Here is a 26666-nt window from a genome sequence, read left to right on the forward strand (position 1 = left end):
ACTTTTGGATTATATACCCCTACTTTTGCCTTTTATAGATTTGCCCTTTTCCATTACAAATGAGACACCTCACACTTCACTTTTGCTTTTGCTTTTTGGTTTCTTCATGACCAAGGTAGGTTTTGGGAGAATGTCATATTTTGAGATAAGGGCCTTCATCTCTGGTATTCTCAGTTGAGGGCTTTGACTTTTGACCTTGATCTTTGGCTTTGATTGTTGACTTTGACTTTTTCAGTACTTTTCCATAGCAGCTTCTGGTCTTCATAATAAGCGTGATTAAGGCTCCTTTTGGTGCTAAGACACAACTTTTATGATAAGTGGTCTGAAATATTTCATAACTTGAAAAAGGCAATAAAAGCTATGAGTCGTCTTTTCTTTAAGCGTAAGAAAGGCTGTAATGCAGCAATATACAGGTAATAAAATGCACATTTGGGAGCTGATCAAGCCCCAATACCGACTTTAAAAGCATCAGTACACACTTCAAAAGGAGAGGCGGAGAAATCCGATAGTTTAAGAATTGGTGCCGAAATAAGCTTAGCCTTGAGAAACCAAAAACTCTCTTCAGCTGCCTGAGACCAAAGAAACTTACTACTACGCAAACAGTTAGTAATAGGAGCAGTGATAGTACTAAAGTGAGGAACAAAACGGTGATAAAAAGAAACTAACCCATGAAAATTACGTACTTCAGTTAATGTCATCGAGCTAGGCCAGGAGCGAACCACGTCAATTTTAGAACTATCCATAGAGATACCTTCTGCTGAAACCACATAACCCAGAAACAGAACTGAGGCAGTACACACACTTAGCAACAGCAGCAAAAAGTTAAGCTTGGCATAAGACAGACAACACAGACTGGAGATCCTGGAGATGAGATTGGATGTCCTTGCTGTAAATTAAGATGTCATCGAAGTAAACCACCACACAGTACACTTGCCCAAAAATAGCTTCAACACCTGGTTCATGACTCGCATGAAAGTACTGGGTGCATTAGAGAGGTCGAAGGGCATGACCAACCACTCATATAGGCCTTCCTTTGTCTTAAAGGCGGTTTTCCACTCATCACCAAGACGGATGCGAATCTGATAATAACCCGACTTTAAGTCAAGTTTGGTAAAAACAGCACCATGCACCTGCTGATCAAGAAGGTCATCTAACCTTGGAATAGGAAATTTGTACTTGGTAGTGATTTTATTAACATCCCTGCTATTGACACACATATGCCAAGTACCATCCTTCTTGGGAACTAACAAGGCGGGAACCGCACACAGGCTTAAACTTTCCCGAATAAAGCCCTTATCAAGCTAGCCGGTAACCTGTCTCTATAACTCAGCATGCTCTTTCGGACTCATCCGATAATGCGGACGATTGGGGATTTTATAACCAGGAACCAAATCAATTTGGTGTTGTGTATCCCTCATAGGAGGCAACCTAGCTGGTAACTCATCTGGAAAAAGGTCTGAAAACTCATGTAACAATCCCTGCACACACTCCGGTACTGTGACGTTCAGCGTGTTAGGTTCACACATTAAAATAAACACGCCACTAGCAGCTAGCAATTTGGTCTCAAAACTACGCATAGCCAAACAAGAAGATTTCGGTTTTGCTGGTGCTGTGGACACAGGTTCCTTACTTGACTAACACAATTTTAATACCCTCAAACATAAAGCTATGAGTGTTCTTCCAACCATCATGAGAAACCCGATGATCAAATTGCCAGGGGCGACCCAATAACAAATGACAAACATCCATTGTAACAACATCACACCACACCTTATCAATATACTTAGAACCAACAGAAAAAGGAACCAAACAATGATTAGACACTTTTACCTCTGTGCCCTTTTTCAGCCAAGAGAGAGAATAAGGTGGTAGATGTTTCTCAGTGGATAAATTAAGCTTGTGTACCGCTTCAGAAGAGATGACATTCTCACAACTACCTGAGTCAATAACCAGCTTACAGACTTTCCCAAGAATAGTACAAGTCGATTGGAAAATATGATTACGGAGCCAACCATCACCATCAGTCTCTTTAGGAGTAAAGAACAGTCGGTGCACCACTAGAAGTTCACCCCTGTCACCAGTGACTATCTCTTTAGGTATGTCGTCTGACCCCACATCAAATATGGGAGCACCAAGAAGACCACCAACGGGATTGTCATCAATATCTTCATTCTTAGCAAACAAAACCTTACTAGGAGCAGGTGGTTTTGAACATCTGTTAGCATAGTGACCTATCTCACCACAACGAAAACACTTAACCGCATTAGTGCCATGACCTACAACTTCTGGACCCTGCGGCCTAGTGATAGGAACATTGGGAGTGCGGGTAATAGGACCACCGCAGGGTTCAGTTGTTTCTCCAGAATTAAGGCACGTTGATGTGCCTCAGAGACAAAAAATAAATAGGTTCAAGGCATCCTGCAAGTTAGAACGGAAATCCCCAATAAAACGAGCCACAAACTGATCATCAGACTCTGTCAGTTCTACACGAGACAATAACTGATAGAAGTCCTTTGGTATAGTCATCAACAGATTTGGAACCTTGACGCAAGTTCTGAAAGTGTTAATATAGTTCACGAGTATAATTGAATGGTAAGAAATCTGCACGAAGATGTTTTTTTAGTTTCTCCCAAGCCACGATTTTAGATTTACCTCTTCTGTGATGAGTCGTCTTCAGCTATTGCCACCAAGCCATAACACGACCACGAAAATGAGTTGCAACAAACGTCACTTAGCTTGTTTGTTGTCTGGCACTTCCTTGAACTTCATAACCTCCTCCACAGTACCGATCCAATCAATCAAATAATCCGGTTGCAAACTACCATGAAACTCGAGCAAACCAATTTTAAACCAGATTCCCAATGCCTATTTTTCTCTGTGAGGTGGAACAAGCGATAGGTCATCTTCATCCTCCAGGCTGGCGAAAAGATTAGCATCCTCTGACTCAAAAATGTCCTCCCCTAATGGTGGTTCGCGATCTTGTGGGAGATCGGCCTGCCGATTTAGGGTTTCTAACTGGCGGGTTAGCATTGCAACCTACCTAGAAAGTTTGGCCATTCGCACACGGTCATACACATCTTGTAGAGTAGCTACTCTCTGTCATCTACCACGCCCTCTTCCTGCTATTCGAGGCATGTCCAGTTCGTTACTGATTCTGATACCAACTAATGTATGACTAAGAATGTTAGGTCACAAACAATCCAAATATATGTACTTTAACCAATAAAAGATAATAATTAATCAATCTTTAACCAAGAGTTGATTGAGTGAAGAATAATAATCGAGCCGTCCCTCTCAAAACCCTACACTTAGCCTTATATAGGCAACCTAAGACAGACTCGAAAATATGGACCAAACAAGGGCCCAAAACGACTGAAGGAAATAAAACACGTAATAACATCCACTAGAGGGCGCACGCCCCTTATTTGAACTAGGAATGAGGGCTTCTGCCCTACCTTTTACTGAACAACAACTAATCCTTTGACGCACGATCACGAGCATCCATGAACCCATTTGCTATAGCCTGTACTGCATCAATGAGGGAGAAAAAGATGGATGGACAACAATTACAAGACAGAAAAAGAGTCAGTAAGGAGTAATAAGGGAGACTGGCAAGGACTTGAACACAGGAAGCACAGAGCAGAGAGATGAGGACAATGGCAAGTCTGTGGTCCTCATGAGCAGTGAAAGTATGAGCAGATAATTAGATTACTATGAGCAGTGAAAGTAAAGGAAAATTAGATGAGGTTCGCTGTTGATACAGATGGAATAGAGTGCATGGTGGATAACGAGGAAGAGGAGCCGCCTCATTCTGAGCCGGAGGACAGTGTAGATTATGAAATTTCTCTTCGTTGGATAATCAAAGTTCTAATAGCCAGTCTCACATTGAATATGAAATTTCTCTTCGTTGAACATTTTTCTTATTTTTAGCGTAGAGGAATAATGAAGTAAAATTGGGAAGAGGAGAAAGAAAATAAGAGAATGAATATTTATATATATAAAGACTCAACTTCTTATACTCAAGAAAGTTTAAAAGTAATTTGGACCTTTGGATCTAATTTGATGCGTGATTATTAAAATAAGTCACAAACCATGAGTACTTAGAGCATTGGCAATGCAAGTCAAAATAATCCCCCCCTTATTCACCTCCACGTAGGCACTTATTCCCCTCATTTCACCAAAACGGTGAAAAGCAAGGTGAAGCTGTGCAATGCAAAAGTGAAAAAAAATCTCGGACGGGATGTTAGATTTCGTCTGAAGGCTTTTTGATCGAGACAGAATGTAACATCCCGTCCGGTATTTTGTCTGAAGTTAAAAAAAAACCTAAAAAACACGCGAGACGGAATGTTTCATTCCGTCCGAAAAAAAAAAACAAAAAAAAAACACACGAGACAGAATCCAACATCCTGTCCGAAGTTAACAAGTCAGCCACTATCTCAGTGGAAGGTTTCACCTTGATTTCAATTGGGGAAAATAATCACCAGTTTTTCACCTCTGCATTGCACACCCTTTTTTCAACAAAACTGGTGACTATAGTCACAAATCCCCCTTATCCACCTACATTGCAAATGCTCTAATATGGTTGCTCGGTCTCAAACTAAAGACAAAAATTGGTAATTAACTTTGTTTTTCAGACAAAAAACTGATATCTATTGCCTTTATTATTTACTTGTTAAAAAAATAAGTACCAAACCTTTAGTATTTATGTTTTGCAGTATGATCTACTAAATCACAATAATATTTGAAAAAACTAAAGTAGTAAATCACTTAACCAAAAGAATAAACTATAAATCAAAATAAAATTTGAAAAATCAAACAAGCCGATAAACTAAAAAAATAAATACTTGGAAAGTACTTCTAAAAAGAAAAGGATTATGAAGCCGATGCGACAATGGTTTAACATCACCTCACATCAACTACATAATTTCTAATTCATAGTGACTGCAAAAAACAAAAATTGACCCAAGATGAAACAATCAATATAACGTTGATGCACTATGGCTTAAAGACGCCAATAACAAATCCATAATCTATAAGAGGACGACCTAAAAGTGAGATCAAGCTTCTAGTTTTGCAGGTTGCTTTTCTTGTATTTATGAGGCTTTTTGGTTTTATTTAAAATGAATTAAAAGATCACCCAAGATGTACTTATTCTTTCAGGGTTAACGAGTATTACCCCCACTAGATGTTTTGTTTGGTACACTTCGTTGGTGCAATATCTTGGTATGTATAGAGCTACTCCCCTAAATTATTGTATGATTCAATAATAAGAATTTGGAGGAGTTCAGGATAAGGACATATATGTTATGCTCATGGATTCCGCCCATGAGTTGTTAGAAGTTTGAAGTCAAATGTTGATGGTTTTGTGAATGGGGCAGGGAATGGCCATGGGAATCATTAGGGACAATGAGGGTAGAGTTGTTTCAGCTTTTACTGGTACTGAGTGCATGTACGAACTCGATCTATCTTGTTCCAGGCTAGGAATTGAAAGCTATTGAGCTTGGGCTACTAACTTGTCTAGCTATAGACTTGAGAAGGGCTGTGTTGAATTCAGGTTCATTCAAAGCTGTGCGGTCTATCAACAAGATTGAAAAGCCACCTTGGTATGTATTGTAAAAATTTGGTAGCGGCTATAGTTCAGATGTCCAGGCACTTCAACTCCATTTCCTTTTCTAATGTGTTTAGAGAAGCAAATAAGGCTGCCATATCACTTAGCCTCCCTTCCACGTAGCAGAATCCTTCATGGATATGTAGAGGATGATGCCTCACGAACACAATATATGTAAGAAGTTGTTGATTTAATGAAACAAATGGGTGTTAGCAATTCAGCATCAACTTATATTCTTTTAAAAAAGGGTTAACTAGTATTACCCCCCACTAGATGGAAAATTAGGGTCTCCCCCCTAAACACACGGTCAACTTGATTTGACCGTTAACTTTCAAGTCAAACAATTGAAAATTACACAAATGCCCTCATTGTTTTCAAAAAGAAAATGTTCAATTTTAATTAGGTGGGGGCATTTATGTCATTTTTAGTTGTTTGACTTGAAAGTTAACAGTCAAACCGTGTGTTTAGGGAGGAGACCCTAATTTCCCATCTAGTGGGGATCCTAATTGGCTCATCTAGTGGGGGGTAACACTAGTTCACCCTTTAAAAAAAGGATTTTGGAGGAGCAGTAACTCTTTTGCGACACTGTTGATTTGTATCCAAATATTAATATTTATGGAAAACAAAACCTAGGGAGTCTCATAAAGGATTCCAGATTAAAAAAAACAATGGCTAATTAATAACAGTTCAAAATTATTTTCATTGGAGATTGTAGTGGAAGAATTGGTGACATGAAGGATTGGTGTAATATTGGCCCGAGGTAGGTTGTTGTAAGGGAAACCAGGGTGCAGAGGATCAATAGAAGAATGGGCCCGAGGCAAGATATGCGGAGGGTTCACGAGCACTGGATCAGGCCGCGAACTCTCGGGTACACAACAGAAACCCTACACGTGGGGGAAGGATGAGCGTGGGATGAGGGAACAGGTGGATGGCTATGATAGAGGGTTAGGGGTATAAAAAGAACAGTGGGAGAGAGAAGGAGGGAGGAGGAAAAAAAAGTGGGCGAGACCTAAGAAAAGCAGGTGAATAGTGTGAGGTATAGAAGGAGTAGATCTAAACAGTTGGAGAAATGGCAACAAGAGTGAAGAGAGGAGTAGGAAGGCCAAGGAAGGTGGCGGTTGCAGAGGAGGAGGTGGAGTCAGTGAGGAGTAATAGGGGAGAGCAAGGCGGAGAAGAGACCACCGTGTCGGTTTAAGAGGAAACGAGACTGTTACATGAGGAAATAGCGAGATTGAGGGAAGAGAATGACGGACTTCGGAGGGAGAAGGAGACCATAGAGGAGTCAGAGAGAGACGCGTCTGAATCGGAGAAAAGGAGGAGGGGAGGCCCAACTTGGTGGACAATGTGATGCCTGGACTCACGAGGGAGCAAGTAAGGGAAATGATTGTCAGTGACCTGAAAGCGAATCTAGAGCAAGCTAAGGGCATAAGTGGAGTGGCGAACCAGGTGGTGGCGGGGTTGAACCGCAACCCATTGGCTGACGCAATTTGGAAGTCGGAGGTTCCAAAGCGGTTCAACCAGCCCAAATTTGAGAGGTATAATGGGAAGGGAGATCCGGTAGATCACATCCACCACTTTCGACAATAGATACCGTTGTGGAAAGAACCTCGGTATGATGGACTACGATACATGATGTTCCCCGCAAGCTTAAAGGGGGGAGCTTTTGACTGGTATTACCAGTTGCCGTCAAAGAGTATAAACAACTTTCAAGAGTTAGAGCAAGCTTTCGTGGATCACTTCATACACCAGAAAAGGCGGGTAGTAGATATCACAGCTCTGTTCAATGTAAGACAGAGATCCGCAGAGTCAGTGAGAGATTTCTTATGCAGATTCAAGGCGGAGACATTGAAGGTAGAAAACTTGGACGAAAGAATTGCGGTGATTACATTTGAAAAGGGATTACGCCTGGGAACTAGGGTACATGAGTCTGTGGCCAAGAACGAGATCTCGACATTACAAGACCTATACCCGAGGGTGGAGAAATATATAAGTATGAGGACACTATGAAGAAAGAGACGAAGAGGTTTGGGAAGGTCGTATTGTCATTAGAGAGAAACGAGGATCGCGGAAGATACGGGGCGTCAGACAGGGGAAGCAGTGGATATCGGGGATACGTTTTGCGGCCCGAAACGGGGAGAAATGAAGTCAGGAGGGAGAATAGAGAGAGAAAACCGTATTGGGAAATAGAACAGACACCGTTAAACATGCCGCTAAGTGAAATATTGCCACTGATTCAGAATTTGCAGGGCTATGAAGGGCCGCGAAACAAACCAGAGGAAATACTAGGTAAGGCTTATTGTGCCTACCATCCAATATAGAACCATGAGACGAATGAATGCTACTTGCTAAAGTGGATAGTACAGAGGATGATAAGAGTTAATAGCGGGAAAGGGGAAAAAGGAGCAGGTACCAAACCAGGGAAGGATACTGGGGACAATCAATGTCATTTTCAGTGGAGAGATATTGAGTCCCAACGCCCACCGAAATAAGATAAGACTGACCGCGAGCATACAACAAGTCAATGAAACATTAGGACACTCGCGGCCAGCCCCATGATTCGCGACTGAAAGGGGAAGCATAGTGTTTACTGACGCGGACTTGAAGGCGGTCGACTCCCTGCACGAGGATGCGTTGGTAATCACAGTGGCAATGAGTAATTATATGGTGAAAAGGGTACTAATTGATTGCGGCAGCGCCGTGGACTTGTTGGTTAGAGGGACAATGGAAGAGATGAAGATCGATAGGAAACAGTTGAGACCATCGCAGACAAATTTGTACAGGTTTAATGGAAGCATGAATGAGCCTTTAGGAGAACTCTTGCTCCCTGTGACAACGGGACCGGTGATAGTGTTCTCTCGATTCAAGGTGGTGGATGCCAATTCGTAGTATAATGCCATTCTAGGGAGGATGTAGATTCACGAGATGAAGGTGGTACCATCCACTTACTACCAAGTGATCTGATTTCCCGCCCCAACAGGGATGTATGAGGTTCGCGGCGATTAGGTGATGGTGAAGAATAGTCATCAGGGGACAGTGAAGAGGTTGATCTGAGGGTATGAATTGAAGGAGAGACATCGAACCCTAGGAAGAGGCAGGCATAGCAATTACAGTGTGCCTCTGCGGAGGGGGAGGCGGAGTCATCGGCAGTACCGAAGACAATCGATGAGATTGAGATAGTGAATTTGGGGATGGGGGAGGAAGAGCAGTTTACGTCAATAGGGTTCAGTTTGCCTGAAGAGTGGAAGAACAAACTGGTACAGTTCCTCTCTGAAAATAAAGATATCTTTGCTTGGACAATTGAGGATATCACTGGATTAGACCCAGGTTTCGCCTGTCACCGTTTGCACATAAGGGAAGATGCTAAGTGTCACACCCCAAATTTCCAGAAAATTTAAAATAGGGAATTATCCACACCCTATTCCATCTTCTAAAAATCCAGGATGAAACCAAACCCTAATAACCCATTATCAACCATGATATTAAAATATGAGATCAAATTAAAACCAAAAGAACAACTCTTAATGTACAAATTCAAGAATTACGAAACAACTCTATTACATCTATTTCAAATCAAGACTTTATACTTCATATAACTTATACCAGTAAGACTCCAAGAGCAAATCCAAATCAAGCGTTTTCATCCACTGCATTCTACCATCTATGTTTCTAAGAACACACCCACGTTGCAAAAGAAAGTAAACATGGGTCAGCAAATTGAATTTGCTGGTATGAGTAGACCAACAACATAAAAACAATTCCATACTTTAATTATCTAAACAAACACTTTGTATGTACTCATAACTTAACCATTCTCAGCTTGGAAGATAGGTAGTTCCGTCATTTTAACCGACATAGTTTCTTCCCAAGCAGGACATCCATTCTATTAACTGATGATAATAACTTATTTTAATAACTTAGTAATTGAATTAAATCTTACCGATATCCCCTTCTGTACAAGGGTAGGACAGCGTCCCTGCACAAAATATCATTAAGTCCTACCCTCCTGCAAAACAAAGTTAGGTTTCCCAAACCTAAACATCTAATTCATATATCTACTTCTCTCATAATACCCATAAGAATATACAATCTGACATAATATATCATCAATACTAACATTCAAGTCCAACAACTCGCTCATACTTAAAGCCAATATTTTTCTTAAAAATCACTCGTCTACTTATGAGAACAAGGAAATATATCACAACTAGGGAGTACATTCATCCCTCATGAGTATTAACTCATATAAACCACATATACATTTCTCATAAGATATCATATACATCATAATACATAAATATTCATATGCAATAACTCAGTCAACGTAAAAATCAATATTTTACTTTGCTTATTAATTATATCGTTGACTCATTTATTAAAAGACACAGCCCAACCTTTAGTTCCTACTCTACGATTTGCACTACACACATTTACCAAATCACACATATCCGTGTGCCTCACTCACACCGAGTACCACTACAAGACATATGTCCCAAGTGGGGATATCGCCTCCAGGAAACATATTTTCATTTTGTAAACTCGTAACTTGTGAGTCATAGCCATCTCTGGGCTTCCCATACACACAATCTCAAAGCCTTTTTTGGGCATAACAAAATATCAGGTCATTCATGGAACATTCAATGAATACCTTGGGTCATTCCAGCCACATTCAAAGAATACCCATCATAACACTAACAGGTCATTCATGGCACATTCAATGAATACATTGGGTCATTTCCGCCACATTCAAGGAATACCCATCATAACACTAACAGGTCATTCATGGCACATTCAATGAATACCTTGGGTCATTCCCGCCACATTCAAGGAATACTCATCATAACATTAACAGGTCATTCACGGCATATTCAATGAATACCTTGGGTCATTTCCACCACATTCAAGGAATACCCACCTACATTCCCATACATTCAAGGAATACAACAAACCCGCAAGGCGAATGCCTTAGTTCCTCTCTAAGGTGGCTTTTCACATGACATCATTAGTCATAAACATTTCATTTCATTTCATTTCTTTTCATTAAAGAGGCATGGAGAGATCTAAAGATGTGGGCAACACATTAAATTTTCACCGGACACTTTTACACCGGATTTTAACACTCAAGAGTTCTCAGTTATTATAATATTTCATTACAAAACAAATATCGTCTCAAACAATAATTCATTACTAAAGATTCCAAACACAATAACTAATCAACTGACCTCATTATCAATTATATAAATCTTAGATATCAAAATATTCAATCAAGAATAACGCATTAGTTAAATGTCTCGTGAATACATTTTAAACAACAACAATCACGTACACAATTAAGTACTAACATTGTACACATATAATTATCACAAAAACTAATATATAATATATATAATATAGTGTAGTGTAGTGGCTACACTTTTACTCAAAGCTGCCTACGTATCCAAATCTTTCAAGATTGGAATCAAGCATTCGTAGTTCTTATTAGCCACATTGTCAAAGCTATAGTTTTTCCTATATTCATCCAAATGACATGTAACTTAATTATTTAGAAACTAGGGTATATAGACATACTTTTTCATGTATAACTCGAAGTCCCAACCTCAGCCCATCTAAAAGAAAACTTAGGTTGAAAACGGTAAAAATCCTAATTTCAGCAAACTAGATTTATGACGGACTATCTTCCGAATGTCACAACTCTTTCCACAGGAATCCAAATACATCAAGGCTTTTTGTGTTGAAAATATAACACAGAGAACTTATTTTTTTATGTTATAAAAATACTCAATCTCATCCTAAGTATACGAAAACTAGGTTAGAACACAGTGTACAAAAACTGATTTCTGATGCACTGTTTTCTGTCAGTCAAACTTCCAGACATCATATCTACCTCCACAAACCTCGGAATATTACGAGTCTAATTGATTTAGAAAGAAGACTTATAAAACTCACCTTTTCATGTTTTACAAAAGCTCTAACTCTCCCCCTAGCTTTATACAACTTGTGATCAAACCCTATGCAGAAAACTATTTTCTAACAAATAGAATTTCTGACGCATAGAATTGTCGAGGATATATCTTTTCCGTCACTCATCCAAATTAAGTGAGGCTTACTGCTTTGGATAAACGACTCTCTAAGGTTTCATTAGGTTTTGGTTTCCCACAAATCTACAAAGTATAGTGTCCTATACACTTCCTACAATGCAGCATATCCAGAATATGTGCACAAACAGTTATCATATATTGAAGTCAATTTTCATAATCTTAAACACAAGTATGAACTCAGGTCAAAGTATGAGGTTGTACCTCTGTAAGTCTAGATTCTAATGGTTTTGGAATCAACACAAAAGAGTAAATATTTTATTTTATATGATTTTATTACTGCAGACTACTCAGTTTCAGTCCCAGTTTCTGTATTAGACTTCAACTTAAATTTCAGTATGTAAAACGACTAGATATGAAATTTTACAAAACACAAAAGTTGTAGATATGCGTGTCTACAGTAGACAGGCGTTAGATTCATATAAAAAAGATCAACAACGAATTTTCTATGCTTAAATTACTAAGAACAGTTTTGAAATTCTAAAAATCTAAACCCTATAACATAAATCCAATGACTTCACATCATTCAAAACAGTTGCAGGCCTATATAATACTACCAATCAATCAATAAACACATGGTTTACTCACTACCGTATACAAGTACTCCTGAACACAACAAGACCTATATATCAAAGCTAAACTTTTGGTGTCAGTAATTCAATATATCGAAAGTCTCTGATTAAACAAATAATTTTGATCTCAAAGTTCTATATCATTATAGAGAATTAAATACGCAACTAATCTAAACCATAGTAATAAATCAATTATATAAAAATAAGGTGTAGACTACTCACCCGAAATTGAATTTGTAAAAGAATACCCATATATGCTTCCTTTTCTCCAATCCCTTTTCTTCTTTTTCCCTTTCTTTTTATTTCTTTCAATCAAAAATATTCTTTTTAATGGAGGCTAGGGTTTTGTTTTTGAATAATGAGATTTTTACAGAGGAAATTCGCAGGTAATGTTTATTCAATGTTTTAAGTCTGTTTAAGTTAACCTATGGGCCTCAAATGGGTCTAAAAACACCCAAGGTACATACCTATATCAATGGGTACATTTTAACAATGTTTTCAAGCCCAACAATGATTCTAAAATACCCACACAAGTTCTAACAAACAATTCAAGTAAAAACAATTTTGAAAAATCAACAACAACCAAACAAATTCTAGAACAAGCTAAACTTCATAATATAATAATTATTTTCAATTCAAATAATGCAATCTATGTTGTTTAAAAATTGGGGTTGTTATACTAAGCCTATGAGACAAAGGATGCGAAGCATTAAGCCGAAGTATGCAGAGGGAATCCGCAAGGAGGTTGCAAGGTTAAAAGGAGAGAGAATAATACAGGAAGTGGAGTTCACGGTCTAGTTGTCCAACATCGTCATGGTACCAAAAAAGAATGGCAAGGTGCGTATGTGCGTCGACTTCACAGATGTCAACTCAGAGTGTTTGAAAGACAGCTATCCTATGCCGCGAGTGGATGAGCTAGTGGACCGAACGGCGGGTTTCAAAATATTCTAATTAATGGACGCGTCGATGGGGTATAACCAGGTCACGATATATGGACCAAATCAAGAGAAGACGTCTTTCGTAGTGGAAGGGGATACATATTGTTATACGAGGATGCCATTCATTTTGAAGAATGCCGGGGCCACTTTTCAGCGGCTGAGAGAGAAAATGTTCGAGAGCAAGATCTGGAAGGGAATCGAGATATATATAGATGACATGGTGGAAAAGCAAATTACTGTTTAAACCAAAAAAAAAAAATTCTAGTAACAAGAGGGTGGGTGCACTCAGAGTACTGTTTTGAAAAAAATTCCAGTCGGCTTCTAGGAGAAAAAATCCTATTTTTTGTGAAAAAAAATAAACACAGTGAGAACACAAACAATTGAGTGGGTGGGTGAAGTTGGATATTGGTAGAATTGAAAACACTAAGGAAAACGAATTTAAATACAACTAAGATAGCAACGACGCCATTTGATAATTCTAAAAACACACTTTTACTCCTAATTAACTAATTAAACTCGATAGAAGTAAAAACATGGATTAGTCTCTATTTATCAAAGTTCTACTCTCAATTATCATGTAATAACAGGAGTCAGAATTCGTTCCACTCCTAGTTGTTTAGACGTAACAATTTCTCTAACTTAACCAATTCGACAATATCAATGAGAGCAATGGTTTAATTATACTAATATGGTGAAAATAACTAATTAAGATGTTCTAAATTATACTATGATAATTTAATGAGAAGGTGTGAATGAGAAGAAGAGATTAAGGGGATTTTATTCCACCTTGATTAATTTTTAATATGCTAGTATAGATTTGTTGCAACCCTGATCTTTATGTTTTAACATAAAAGTTAGGTCTTTTTATCCTTAATTATTCATGGCATCTCTACCAACTAATAATTAGCATGTAAGGCAATTGAAATCTATTCTCATGGTGAATTAACTACTCTCTAGAGTGGAATATCTTACTACAACTATTCTATACTAACACATCAAGTCTTCATCAAAGCTTTAATCAAACCCCTCTAATGGAGGTTTAGCTAAGATTCATTAGACTATCATAATTAAAATAATAATAATAAGACATCATAGAAACAATAACAATAACTTGGCTTTTATTAATGGTGGCTAGGCTAGAAAACAATAATTAGGTTTAGACTAAAGAGAAGAAAAACTAATTTATTATCTAATAGGAGAAAGTCTAAGAGAGTTAATTAACTGATTTTTAAGAGTTTTGCCTTAGTCCCCTTTATATAGGAGAGGGCTAGGTTTACAATTTCGTGCATAGGCTTTGGAGCTATATTTTAGGTCATTAAATCAAGCCCAAAACCTAATTACTTAAGTCCTAAAATTGTTTCTCTGTTGAAATTTCCTACAACATCCTTTTCATCCATTTTTACTCCTCTAATTGGATCAATGTTAGGATCATTAGAAAGCTCTTTCCGAGCCGGTCGTTTTGACATAAAGTAGGCCTAATTCCGAGGTCGGAGTTACTTTTTCTCCTTAAAATTTGGGCTTTAACCATAGAACTTCTTACCAACCAACCTTTGCTCCTTTCTCTTGCAAAAGTGACATATTTTTTCACATATTTAACTCTAATACCTAAAATACACAAATATACGTAAATAGTACTAACTCTTATTTATAATAAACATAATTGGTCTAAATGTAATATTATTAAGTGGTTAAAATTACAGTTTTTGACTCTTATTAGGGCCCTAGGCGTGCCTATGCTGCCTACCCCTCAGAGCCGACCCTGAATACCTTGGTGGCGTCTACTTACATTTAGGAACTTGCTTGTGCACCAAACTGATTTGAAGCCCCAAATCCTATCAAGTAATATATATACTAACAATCAAATTCGCTTCCACTGGTCAAAACTCCTTGGTAAAGTTATAAGCGAAATTCCGCTATCTGTAGTAGCCAATAATGTTTTCTAAACTTTGGAGTTGTTTCTAAGTTGTGTGTAGTACTTCAGGTTGGTTGCACTTCAAAGACTAAAAGAAAAGCCATAGAAATCCATAGGTTGCACTCTATGGTTTAAAAGAATTGTAATTGGCTTCCTCCATTATTGCTATGTTAATATCCTTCTTAATCATGAGCAAATTTATGTTATAACAATGACAAGCATAATATCAATATATATCATATTAGACTGTACATTCCTGATAGATCTTAAAAAATATCACCGTTGGCTTAACTTGCGCTTCTTTGCGTCTTTTCTTAACTTCTTCTCTAGCCTCTCCAATTCTTTGTTGTGCTTCTTTTGTTCAGGAATTTTGTTTTGGCCCAGACGAATGCCCGTTTCACAAGACGCTACACTTAATAGACATCTCAACTAGTAGTATCTCCTATAATCATTCTTGCCTCTTAAATTCATCAGGGTATTTTTCTTACGCATAATGCCCCTGAATGAGTAATTAAATCAAAACACCCAAATACCATTTACAAGGGCAACTTGGTCTTTTTTATGCTTTTATAAATATATTGTACCCGTATTGTCCATAAATGAAACTATTGCTTAGCCCTTTAATTATGAGTAATTGGTCATTTCATTTCATGTGCTGATGAATAAAAAAAACCCCACGGTGTCATTTCAATTGTATGCCACCATAAATGCTTTTAATTAGCAATTTAATTAACCAATTTATTAGACATTAAAAAAACAAAAAGTCCTTAAACTTCTCTCTCACCAACTAAAGGTTGCTCTCCTCTTTTCAATATTCCATGTGACTAGAAAAAAAGAATAGAAGAAGAAAGAATCATCATATATTCGTATCCATCACTCCGTCGATTAACAAGTTGCATAATTTGAAATCAGGTACGATTCTTTTTTTTCAATTCTCTTAGTCAATCTATTTTCAAAATCAATTAGAAGAACAACCTTATTTGTCTTGGTCCCAATTCAATACTAAACAAGTTTGAACCAATTGAATATTTCTGTGAGAAATTTTGTGAATTGGGTCTTCTCACTTCCTAATCTCACCTGCAATCATCACCTCTTCAATTTCTATCCTTTCACTTGCATAGATTCCAAATGATGAACCAAACCAAGTCTTGATTCGGCATCGTTACCTCATCATTTTTTTTGGGTATATAGGATTGGTTTGTTTATGATGTGTTTATTGGGCTTCGATTTGAAGATATGTATGACCCTAAGGAGGACATGGACATTAAAGAAACGCTTGCCAGGGTTCATTGTGAAATCATTGATGCTAGGAACGAGCGGCTTAAGTGTGCCATGGATCTTTCTGATGATTTGCAGGCATTTATTCACTTTTATCTGATTGTGTTTCTATTGATTGATTTGTCTAATTTTTAATCAAGGAAATGGTGGTTTGATTAATTTTGTAAAAGATTAATTAGTTTGATTTCTAGCATACCTTTTTCTTCCGAGAAAATTATTGGCTAACGTATTTTACAAATGGCACTGTGCTTTGAATATGGAGCAGTGTGAAATTACTCAACAATTGAGCAACAAACTTACAGAGGCAACTCTGATGTGCACCCTCAAAACATTTTGGCATTTCATGTGTCATTTTGATTTAGGTGGTCTACCATGGTCATTGTTATAGCAATACAATAGCAATTCCAAGAACTTTTTGTGCTCAGGCAAACCTCACAATATCCATTAACTAAATCAACTGCCTTAGCAATAATAGCATTTACAAGAGGGGTTTTATAAAATAATAGTAGTTCTTTTGGAGTTTGTTTTTCCTAAGGTACCTAAAGACCGGATTCTTATTGGCTCCACTTAACAGCAAAAGCCATAAGAAAAAGACTACAAACCATACATAGCAGACATTAGGCTTCCACCAGAACTTGACAAAGAGTCAAAGACTCCTTCGCATGTACTCTCTCTCTCTCTCTCTCTCTCTCTCTCTCTCTCTCTCTCTCTCTCTCTTTCTTGCAGTGTATAATTAAATCCAATAAGCATATACACATCAAATAAAATATTACTTTTAGTATCAAAGGAGGTGATGTTTTAGATGAGGATGGGAATACACTGGTCGAAATTACTTATATAACTGAGGAAGCTGTCGATTGAGCAAGCTTTCAAGTTATAAAATCTGGCTATATATTTGAGAGGTGTGAAACGTAGTTGTGGGAAGCGGCTAAGCTATAGGATTTGAATGTATAATTAATTTGATTAGCTCTTAACCTTGGTCTTAGTGAATTGGAATTAGTCTTAATTGTTCAGAAGTGATTGTGTTATGAATTCCACTTTCCCAGAAATGTGAATCGTGGGATGAATTTGTTCGTAAGAAAAATATGGTGAACATTGTAATACCAATAGGCTTTGTGTTAAATTTGGGTCAGAAGTGGAAACAGTTAAGAACACATGAAATCTCTTTAAATTTCACAGAGATTGAAGACACACCTCCACTCTACTATTCATTTCCAAATTACGATTTTTGTTTTTGTTTTTACAGAATGAGTATACAAGTAGGAGAAAAATGTTGTTCCAGTATGCAAACAAATAAACCATTTTCGCTTTTTCATGAATTTAGTATGTTTACTATTGTGTTTATTATTCGTATAATTAATTTCTTTGAATCTATTACTCACCAAAGCTATATTTTATTTATATATTTTTTTCCATTGGTTGGAATAGAAATGAAAGTTGTAAAAGTGATATGTGGTTATCATAATATCGAGGAAAAACTAAAAAGTGCATGTTGAAGTCTAATATTGCTATATGATCGTCTCGCTTAAGGTATACTAGAACTATATATAGTCAATACAAAATATAGTGTAATAGCTTTTTTACAAGCACACTCATTCAATTAGGCTATATTGTGATGTGATTGATTCTACGTTTGTTACGAATAAGTCTCAGTCGATTAGTCAATCCTAATTTTTTCTGTTTGGTTCAAGAACATAAATTTTGATTTAGTGCGTATTTCCATATAATTTTTATTTTTCTGTTTGGTTCAAGTACTCTATACAAACGTAGGTATATCTATGGGATTTTATTGGAGCACCACAAAACTACAAAGAGTCGCATTAGCATAAAGGAGTGTCAGAGGCACCTGGATTTTTTGTGCAGTAGGAGAGCATGATTCCACCAAGTACCATTGTAGGCACTTTGAAGTCTACTATATTTTTGTTAGCGCAGAAAATAAAAGTTGTTTGTCTTATTCATGTCTTTTTAAATGTAGAGAAGCCTGGTTTGTGTTTTAGCTGAATGAATTTTACTGAATTTGCTTGATTTTGAAGGATCGGTCTTTTGCAGGGCAACTTGGTTATCTTTTGCATGACTCTTTTGCAGAATGAATGTTTGCAGATTGCAAAACAACAAAGTGAAACATGTGTTAGGTATGGTTCAATTATTCAATTTTTGTTGTTTGTAGTTATGACATGGTGTGACATTTTCTGGGCAATTGCAGTAATGAAGTTCTATTTAAATTTTTCGTATATATATGCTTATTAAAAGAATGGGTAGTTGATGTACTTTTTATGGTATTAGTTTGGTATAGATATCTTTGTGATCTATAAAGTAGAGAACAATGAAAAGAAACAAAAATAAAATTGCAGAAGGGTGTTGACAAACATGGAATAGCTTGACTGATTTTTTTTCATTTTGTCTTATGAGTAGGAGATTTACCATGGCCAAGTGAACAACCTGTGGTATGCATACTAGCAAAACCAAATGATGCTACTTTACACCAGTTGTTGAATTTGTTTTGCATACGATTGAATCCATAATAGTCATGCAAGGTCATTTTTTCTCCATCCCCATTCTAACAAGCAACATGCATGTGACCTACTAGCAATCAGAATTTTTGGTTAATCAATTGGAATGGGTAGTGAATCAACCCTGTCATACTAAGAACTGTTAATTAGTATGAGTGAATTAGCTTGCATTTATCTATTTTTTTACGACTGAATTAGTTTGTAGTTCACATTTCTTTTACTTGGATTCATGTACCAGCAGGGTACTTACTTGAACATAGGCTAGTACACCTTTTCAGTTTAGGATCCAGAGTTTTTTTTAGCTTATATCGTTGATAAACTAATAATGTTTTGTTTTAGTTCCAGGTGCCTTTGATTGGGAATCATTTCTGAGATAGATTGAACCATATTGTCTTACCATTCCAATTTCAAAGGTGTGAATGGCAAGCATCGGTTAGATGCACTTCTTCCATTCAGAATTTCTTATATTGTTTGTATGCAAAAAAGGTAAATGATTGTTGTGATTAAGTTGCAACTTTGGTATCATGTCGAGGATAAGGTGGAGAAGTACAATTCACTAGAATTGTCCTAGCACGTATGGACTGTCACAGGGGAATCTAAATTAGTCTCTGTGTCCTTTGTTTTTATGCATATCCTTAATGGTGACAGTTATACAATCACCATTTATGAATCTATGATACTAAATTTTGGCCCGTTCTGCAAAATTCTACCCCAAAAGAGCCTAAAGTATGCAACTTGACAACATTAGTGGGTATTCGTATATCTAGTTCAGCGGACCTTAAGCCAACTATTAGCTAATTTAATATTTTAACATACTGAGTTGCGTATTAGATCTTACATAATAGAGTTATATATGTTTCTTGAGTCACCAACCTATTTTGTGGCATAATGATATTATTATGCACTCCATTGTTTGTTATTTGTTTTATTATAAATTTTGTTTTAGTGTGTTACTGTAGTATAAGTGCGAAGTGTGATGCCCTGGAGTGAGTAACTCCTACTACCCGAAAACTTCACCATTTTAGGAATAGCATTTGTCAAAGGGACTTTTCCAGTATTGAGATATGCTTATCTTCCATTTGCTTTTACTTAATATGTGTATACTTATATTGAATCACTAGCATAGATATGTAAAAATTCAAAGAGCAAGGGCATGGAACAAATCTTGCTCGAATTGGAGAAGCTTTTGGGGTTTGTATAAGTTCTTTTTAAGATTTGATAGTTAATATGTATAGAATTAAAAGTACTAGATAATTTTTGCAAGAAAAAAAATTGATATATTTCAAAGTACATACTGGCTATCTAAAGTGTATTTGGGGTGCCTTCGTTAATAGATTTAAATGTTTTCCTCATAGTTATGACTAGCTTCTAATAAGTTGTTTTAGTTGGCTTGAACTTATTGCTACCTTTGGTCGGTTTAACGGGAATTCCTAATTGTACTATTATGGTAGTTAACTTGCCCACAATAAGGCTTTTTGGTTCTTATATCTATCGCTATGTTTCAAATGTTCAGTTGTTATTATATTTTCATTTTATTTTTGTTGTTATGTATATAGTACTGAATTCTTAGTCAACATTAAAATTGATGTTATAAAATAAGGGTTGTGTTAATGGGTGCAAGAAATTAATGAGCTTCTTCCTGAATATATAGTTAAGTTAGAAATTTTAGTCTTGCTTAAACTTTTTACAGACAAGCGTACTAGAAAACTTGGGCAACCCACTTTGTGAGTTACACCTGAAATAAAGGACACACTTTTTGTCTTGAAATTCAAAATACTATGTAATTTATTGGAGTCTTATGATGAAAAGTGTTGTTTGTACTCAGGTGAAATGTATGCAACTCATTGAGTTAGCGGATAACATTGTACTCCTCTAATTAGTTAATTTATCAATAGTACGTAAAACCTCGAGGTTTTATTCTGCATCAATATTGAGTTTTAGATTAATAGTTTGGAACTTTGGATTGAGATTTTTTTTTTCTATTTGTGGTTAAAGGAACATCCAGGCCGCCTAATTGTTGGGCAGACTGTCACTGCATATCACCATGAAGAAGTGCTTAAGGTTGGGATCAATCCATCATTGGTAGGAAGTGAATAATTTTAATAAGTTTCTCTATATCATCTATCTTCTGTGCTCCACCGTTGCAAACTGCAAACTTTCGGGTGATGTTAGGTACTGTTGAGAATGTATTATGTATAGTTATTTATGTAAAAAATTTCTGAAATTAATTCGTTCATCTTAAACGTTACAAGAAGTCACCTTGGTTCTAGCAACGCAGTTTGATTTGTAACTTACACCATTGATGAATTGGAAGGCCTACTAACTTCATATCGTCTTTTTATCATACACCACACCGTCATTGACAGTAGAATCCCCATTCATTTTCTATATTGGCTCCACGAGTTAATTGCTTTCTTTTATCTTTGTAGAAACTTGATTGTGCAGCCAAATAATCATATCAATCCCAATATAACACCTCGTTTTTTTTTATATATTTTCCTAGTACAATAAATAATAAAAATAATAAGAATAGATAAAATAAAAAAGGATAAAGATTAGTGGAGATAGGAAAGGTAAAGATATAAACCTTCATCCTTGTTTTCGGGGGGTTTTAAAAAAAAATGACACATAGAGGAGTTTACACAGAAGTTCACATGGAGAGTTTTTTTTAACACAGAGGGAGTTATACACAGAGAAGAAAAAAGAGAGTTTTACGCATAGAGGAAAAAGGAGGCTTCTTGTTGGAGATCTACTGATAACAGGAGCGTATCACGAGTGAGTAGATATTTTTATCTTTCATTGAACCTAGATTTTTATGTCTGCTTAAAAACTTTATTGTCAAATATATAAGGTTTCTATTCATTATTTTCTGCTCATTCTCTTTAATGCTTATTCTATGTGCTGTCGAATTAGAATACATACTATCGAGATTATCCTATCGAATATCATTCTGTCAAATTGTTAAAAATTGTTAACTTTTGAGAAATTTATTTGTTGAACTGTTAAATTGTTTGGATATCATATGGGTTGTTAATTTGTGTCAGTTGGTTGTTGATTAAGTTGGATATGTTGAATTTTGTTTTGGTTGAACTGTTGAAGCTCTTTAAAGGTTATTAATGGAGTCGAACTCGATTTTGGGCAAGTGAGGAGAATCGAGTTTTGAGTATATCAAAGTGTTGGGTTTTGTTGGTGATCAAAACCCAACTATTTCGATGGTTTGTATGAGTGTTGTTGAAGCTCCCAAGGGTGTTAATGGCGTTGAGATCAAATTTTTGAGGAGTGAGGAAATTGGGTTTTGATTATACCTAAAGGTTGGGTTTTTGATGGGGATCAAAACCGAACCGTTTGTGGTGTTTGGTGGTCACGTTGTGGTGGTTGATTCGGTGGTGGTGTGAGCTGTTTGAGGAGGAAGAAGGAGACTGCGGTAGTGCTCCAGTGCTTTGATTTCTTTTAGTTGGGCTTGGGCAGAAATAGAACTTGTGGGCTTGACTTTGTTTTTAAGATATAACCTTTTGGGCTTGGGCCTATTTTAAGTTAAAAGACTTTTGGGCTTAAATTTTGTTAAGTTAGCTTGGGCCAGGTTATAAAGACTTTTGAACTTAAGTATTGTTTAGTAGATTAGATCTGTCAAATTTTAGTGGGCCGGTTCTGATCTTGTTTAGTGGGCTAGTTCTGTTTTGGTTTGTTTGATCGATTCCTATTTTTTTGTGGGTTGAGTCCTTAATATTTTAAAGTGGGCCGGTTCTATTGTTAAGATTTGGATCTGTTGGTCTTTGAATGACTTGGCGTGCTTTAGATATCTTAGCGCTGGTATGATTTCGAGCTAAATTTTGATTTAGTTAGAGTTTGAACTAGATTTTTATGAAAACATGAAAAAGTAAGATCTGGAAATCTTCTTTCTATTCCAATTGGCTTCATCGCATTCCGAGGCCCGTGGAACTAATTATGGCATCTGGAAGTTTGACTAGCAAAAAAGAGTGCGTCAAAAATCAGTTTCTGTGCACTGTGTTCGAACCTAGTTTTCGTACATTTAGAATGAGATCGAATATTTTTGTAAAACAATAAAAAGTAAGTTCTGTGTGTTAGCTTTTCAACACAAAGAGCCTCGATGTATTTGGATACCTGTGGAAAGAGTTGTGTCATTCGGAAGATAGTCCGTCAGAAATCTAATTTGTTGAAATTAGGATTTTTACCGTTTTCAACCTAACTTTTCTTCTAGATGGGCTAAGGTTGGGACTTCGAGTTCTATATGAAAATGTATGTCTACATACCCTAATTTCTAAATAATTAAGTTACATGTCATTTGGATGAATGTAGGAAAAACTATAGGATTGACAAGTTGGCTAGAAAACCTACTGTGTTATCCTTTATGTGCATGAACCTATTTTGGTAAATATGTCTAGTAATGAACTAAGAGTCTCTTAAAATCTTCTTGGGTGTTTTATATAGTGTTTGTAGCATATTTTTAGATTGTGGTTTTATTTGGAACTGACATGGTTCATAAGATCGTTTTTTTTTAGAATCAAAAGTAGAGAAATATCCATTTGTAAGTTTTTGGATTTAAAGGTTCATAGTGTATCTCTAGGTATGAAACTTTACGTATATGATTGTGGGAGTATTTGAAACTTATTGTATGTGATTCTATATAGTATAAATTATTGTTTTTCTTAAAGGTACATACAAAGATGTTGATATTTATTGGTTAAGAGTTACGTAAGGCTTGATTCTAATCTTGAAAGATTGGATACGTAGGCAGCTTTATGTACATGTGCAACCTCTATATTATATATTATATATTAGTTTTGTGATAACTATATGTGTATAATGATATCATTTAATTGTGTACGTGATTGTGGCTGTTTGAATTGTATTTGATTAATGACCATTCATATTGTGTTCAATGATATTTAAATACGTGATTGATTTGCATTGATGCGTGAAAATAACCATGCACGTGTGATCAATTGTTGTATATGATTAATGCTAGTACAATGATAAGTGAGCTGAGAATAATATTTTCAACTAGTCGACCACACCTTTAGAACTCTCCATGCCTCGGGATTTGGTAATGATATATTATGACTTGAGATGTCATGTGATAGGAAGGTATTAATTGAATGTGTCATGAATGACCTGTTAGTGTTATGATGTGTATTCCTTGAATGTGGTGGAAATGACCTAAGGTATTCATTGAATGTGTCATGAATGACCTGTTAGTGTATGATGGGTATTATTTGAATGTGGCGGAAATGACCCAAAGTATTCATTGAATGTGCCATGAATGACCTGAGATATTGAATACCCATAAAAGGATGTGATTATGCAAATAGAAAGCTTGGAGATGGCTGTGACTCACAAGTTATGAGTTTGCAAGATGTAAATATGTTCCTAGATGCGATATCCCCGCTTGGGACATATGTCTTGTAGTGGTACTCGGTGTGAGAGAGGCACACGGGTATGTGTGATTTGGCAAATGTGTGAAGTGCAAATAGTGGAGTAGGAACTAAAGGTGAGGTCAGTAAATAAGTGATTAATAAACAAGATGCATTGTGGAATTGAATGAACTAAAAGTATGAAATTTTGTGTGATGTTATGGATGTGAATAATATTAGTGAATGCTTGTGATCTTTTATGTGATTGTGAAATGACTATAATTTGATATGTTATTACGAAAATATTAATGACTTGTGGTAGTTTGAGATCTATAGTTATGCATGCAGAAACTTTATGATGTAATGATGTCATGTGAATGACTACCCTTGATATAGGTATTATGATAAGTGGTATTCTCCGAATATGCAGGATGAACCAAGTTGTATAAATTATACTTAAATGTCTTAAATGAGGTTTGATTATGAATGGAAATTTGACTGGCTGAGATAAATCATTTTATTGTGATGTCTAACTCTATTTTACAGGAGGGTAGGATCTATTAATCTTTTATGCAGGGACGTAAATATCCTACCCTAAGACAATGTGTTGGCTTAAAAGTAAGGTGTATCAAACTCATATTTAATTAGGTTATCATATGTGCATTTACTAAGTGGAATATAAGTGGTATTTATGTTGTGAGTTATTTTCAAAAGTGGAAATGCTGAATACTGTTATATGAGATTCTTGGAATTATATATCGGGGGTGAAATCTTACTTGGGAAGAAACTATATGCCATTTTGAAAAAATGGAACTAACTTGTCTTCCAAGTTGAAATGATTGTAATAGTATATTCCTTTATTTGAAATATTAAACATATTGTTTTTATATTTAGTCTTACTCATACCAGCAAATTCAATTTGCTGACCCATGTTTGCTTTGTTTTGCAACGTGGGTGTTTTCTTGGAAACATAGATGGTGCAGTGGAGTGGATGAGGAAACGTGATTCGCATTTGCTCTTGGAGTCTTCTGGCTTAAGTTTTCTGAAGTGGAAAGTTTTGATTAAGAATAGATGTAATTGAGTTGGTTAGTTATTTTTTTTTATCCGTGAATGAAGAGTTGTTATTTTGATCTAATTTGATCTCAGATATTAAATATTGTGTTTCATAATGGGTTATTAGGGTTTTGTTTCATCCTAAGTTTTCAGATGATATATTGAATAGGGTGACGATTGAGATATTTATAAATTGGATAATTCCATATTTTAAATTTTTTGGAAATTTAGAGTGTGACACCCAAAGTGAAGGAGCATAAACAATTGAGGATTGAGGACCTAGGATTGAATCATAAGGATGTTGTAGGATTACATAATGTGGGAGACTTGTGTGCACAAGTCCATAACTTTAGAACTCTAGTAAACTTGCAAAAATTGCAGTCACAAGAGCACCAAACAAGGAGAAATATTCGCAAACACTGAGAAGGAACTTCAAATTTTTTATCATTAAGTTCACCTGCGCAAATAGGGTAATGGATGGACTTAGAACGACATGTCAAATTTTTTTATAAGTAACCACTGAGACACACAGGTCATTGAATGTAAGGTTACGTATTTGCAGAACTAAGATACATAACTAATTAGATGCCTAACTCAGTCGGTGACAATTAACTGCACTATTTAAGTGTGAAATATCAGGTCCACATATGTTGTTATTCTAACAATGGTTATTTTTCTTTTTTCATAGAGTTCTGCAGCTTTAAGGAACTCATTCTTTCAATTGTGTCTACTTCCTATTTGTACGTATGTATGGTATTTCCATCATTGAGTAAAATCCGAATAAGAGCAAGTCCAATGGGGGGCTATATGGGCTGCTAAAGGCAAATATAGCACCCCAACCACAAAAATGTCATTCCAATGGGGCAGCTAAAAGGGTCTTAAAGTTGAAAGGATTCAAAAACCCGGCCAAAGTTAAGACCTTCGCTAGCAGCTACCATAATAAGTTCTGGGAGACGGACGACATAGTTTCTGTTGTCTATTGGTTATTTATGTACAAACGGAAGAAACTATGCCGTCTGTCTCCCATTTTAATTAAATGGATGGACGTCAGATGCTGTGCCGTCCGTACCTTCCAGGCACTCAACCCGATTTAGACTTAGCTAAATTCAACCAATTTTTCACTTGCATGTATTCACTTGTCATCAAAGCCTCAACCCTCAACTCCTCAACCCTCAACTCCTCAACCATCAAGTTTTCAACCACCAATCTCATTTTTTGTGTCAACTTTATAGACCACAAATTTCTCAACTTTGCCTTCACTCACACTTTTTGCATTACTATTCTCAACTTTGTAACCTTTCTTCTCACATTCATTCTCAACTTTGTAAATT

The 26666-nt window shown here is 36.2% G+C and overlaps 1 protein-coding gene across 1 annotated transcript; it reads right to left on the minus strand.

Moving 5' to 3' along the window:
• Positions 1-1319: 1319 nt before the first annotated feature.
• On the minus strand, positions 1320-26547 carry LOC147481711 (uncharacterized). The gene is made up of 3 exons (XM_086579014.1): positions 26472-26547; positions 1744-2384; positions 1320-1634 (listed from the first exon to the last, which is right to left on the minus strand). The coding sequence occupies exons 1-3, from the start codon at positions 26545-26547 to the stop codon at positions 1320-1322; spliced, it is 1032 nt and encodes a 343-aa protein (XP_086435140.1).
• Positions 26548-26666: the final 119 nt, after the last annotated feature.

The sequence above is a fragment of the Coptis chinensis genome, chromosome 8, assembly GCF_015680905.1.
Source record: "Coptis chinensis isolate HL-2020 chromosome 8, ASM1568090v1, whole genome shotgun sequence".
Taxonomy (NCBI): domain Eukaryota; kingdom Viridiplantae; phylum Streptophyta; class Magnoliopsida; order Ranunculales; family Ranunculaceae; genus Coptis; species Coptis chinensis.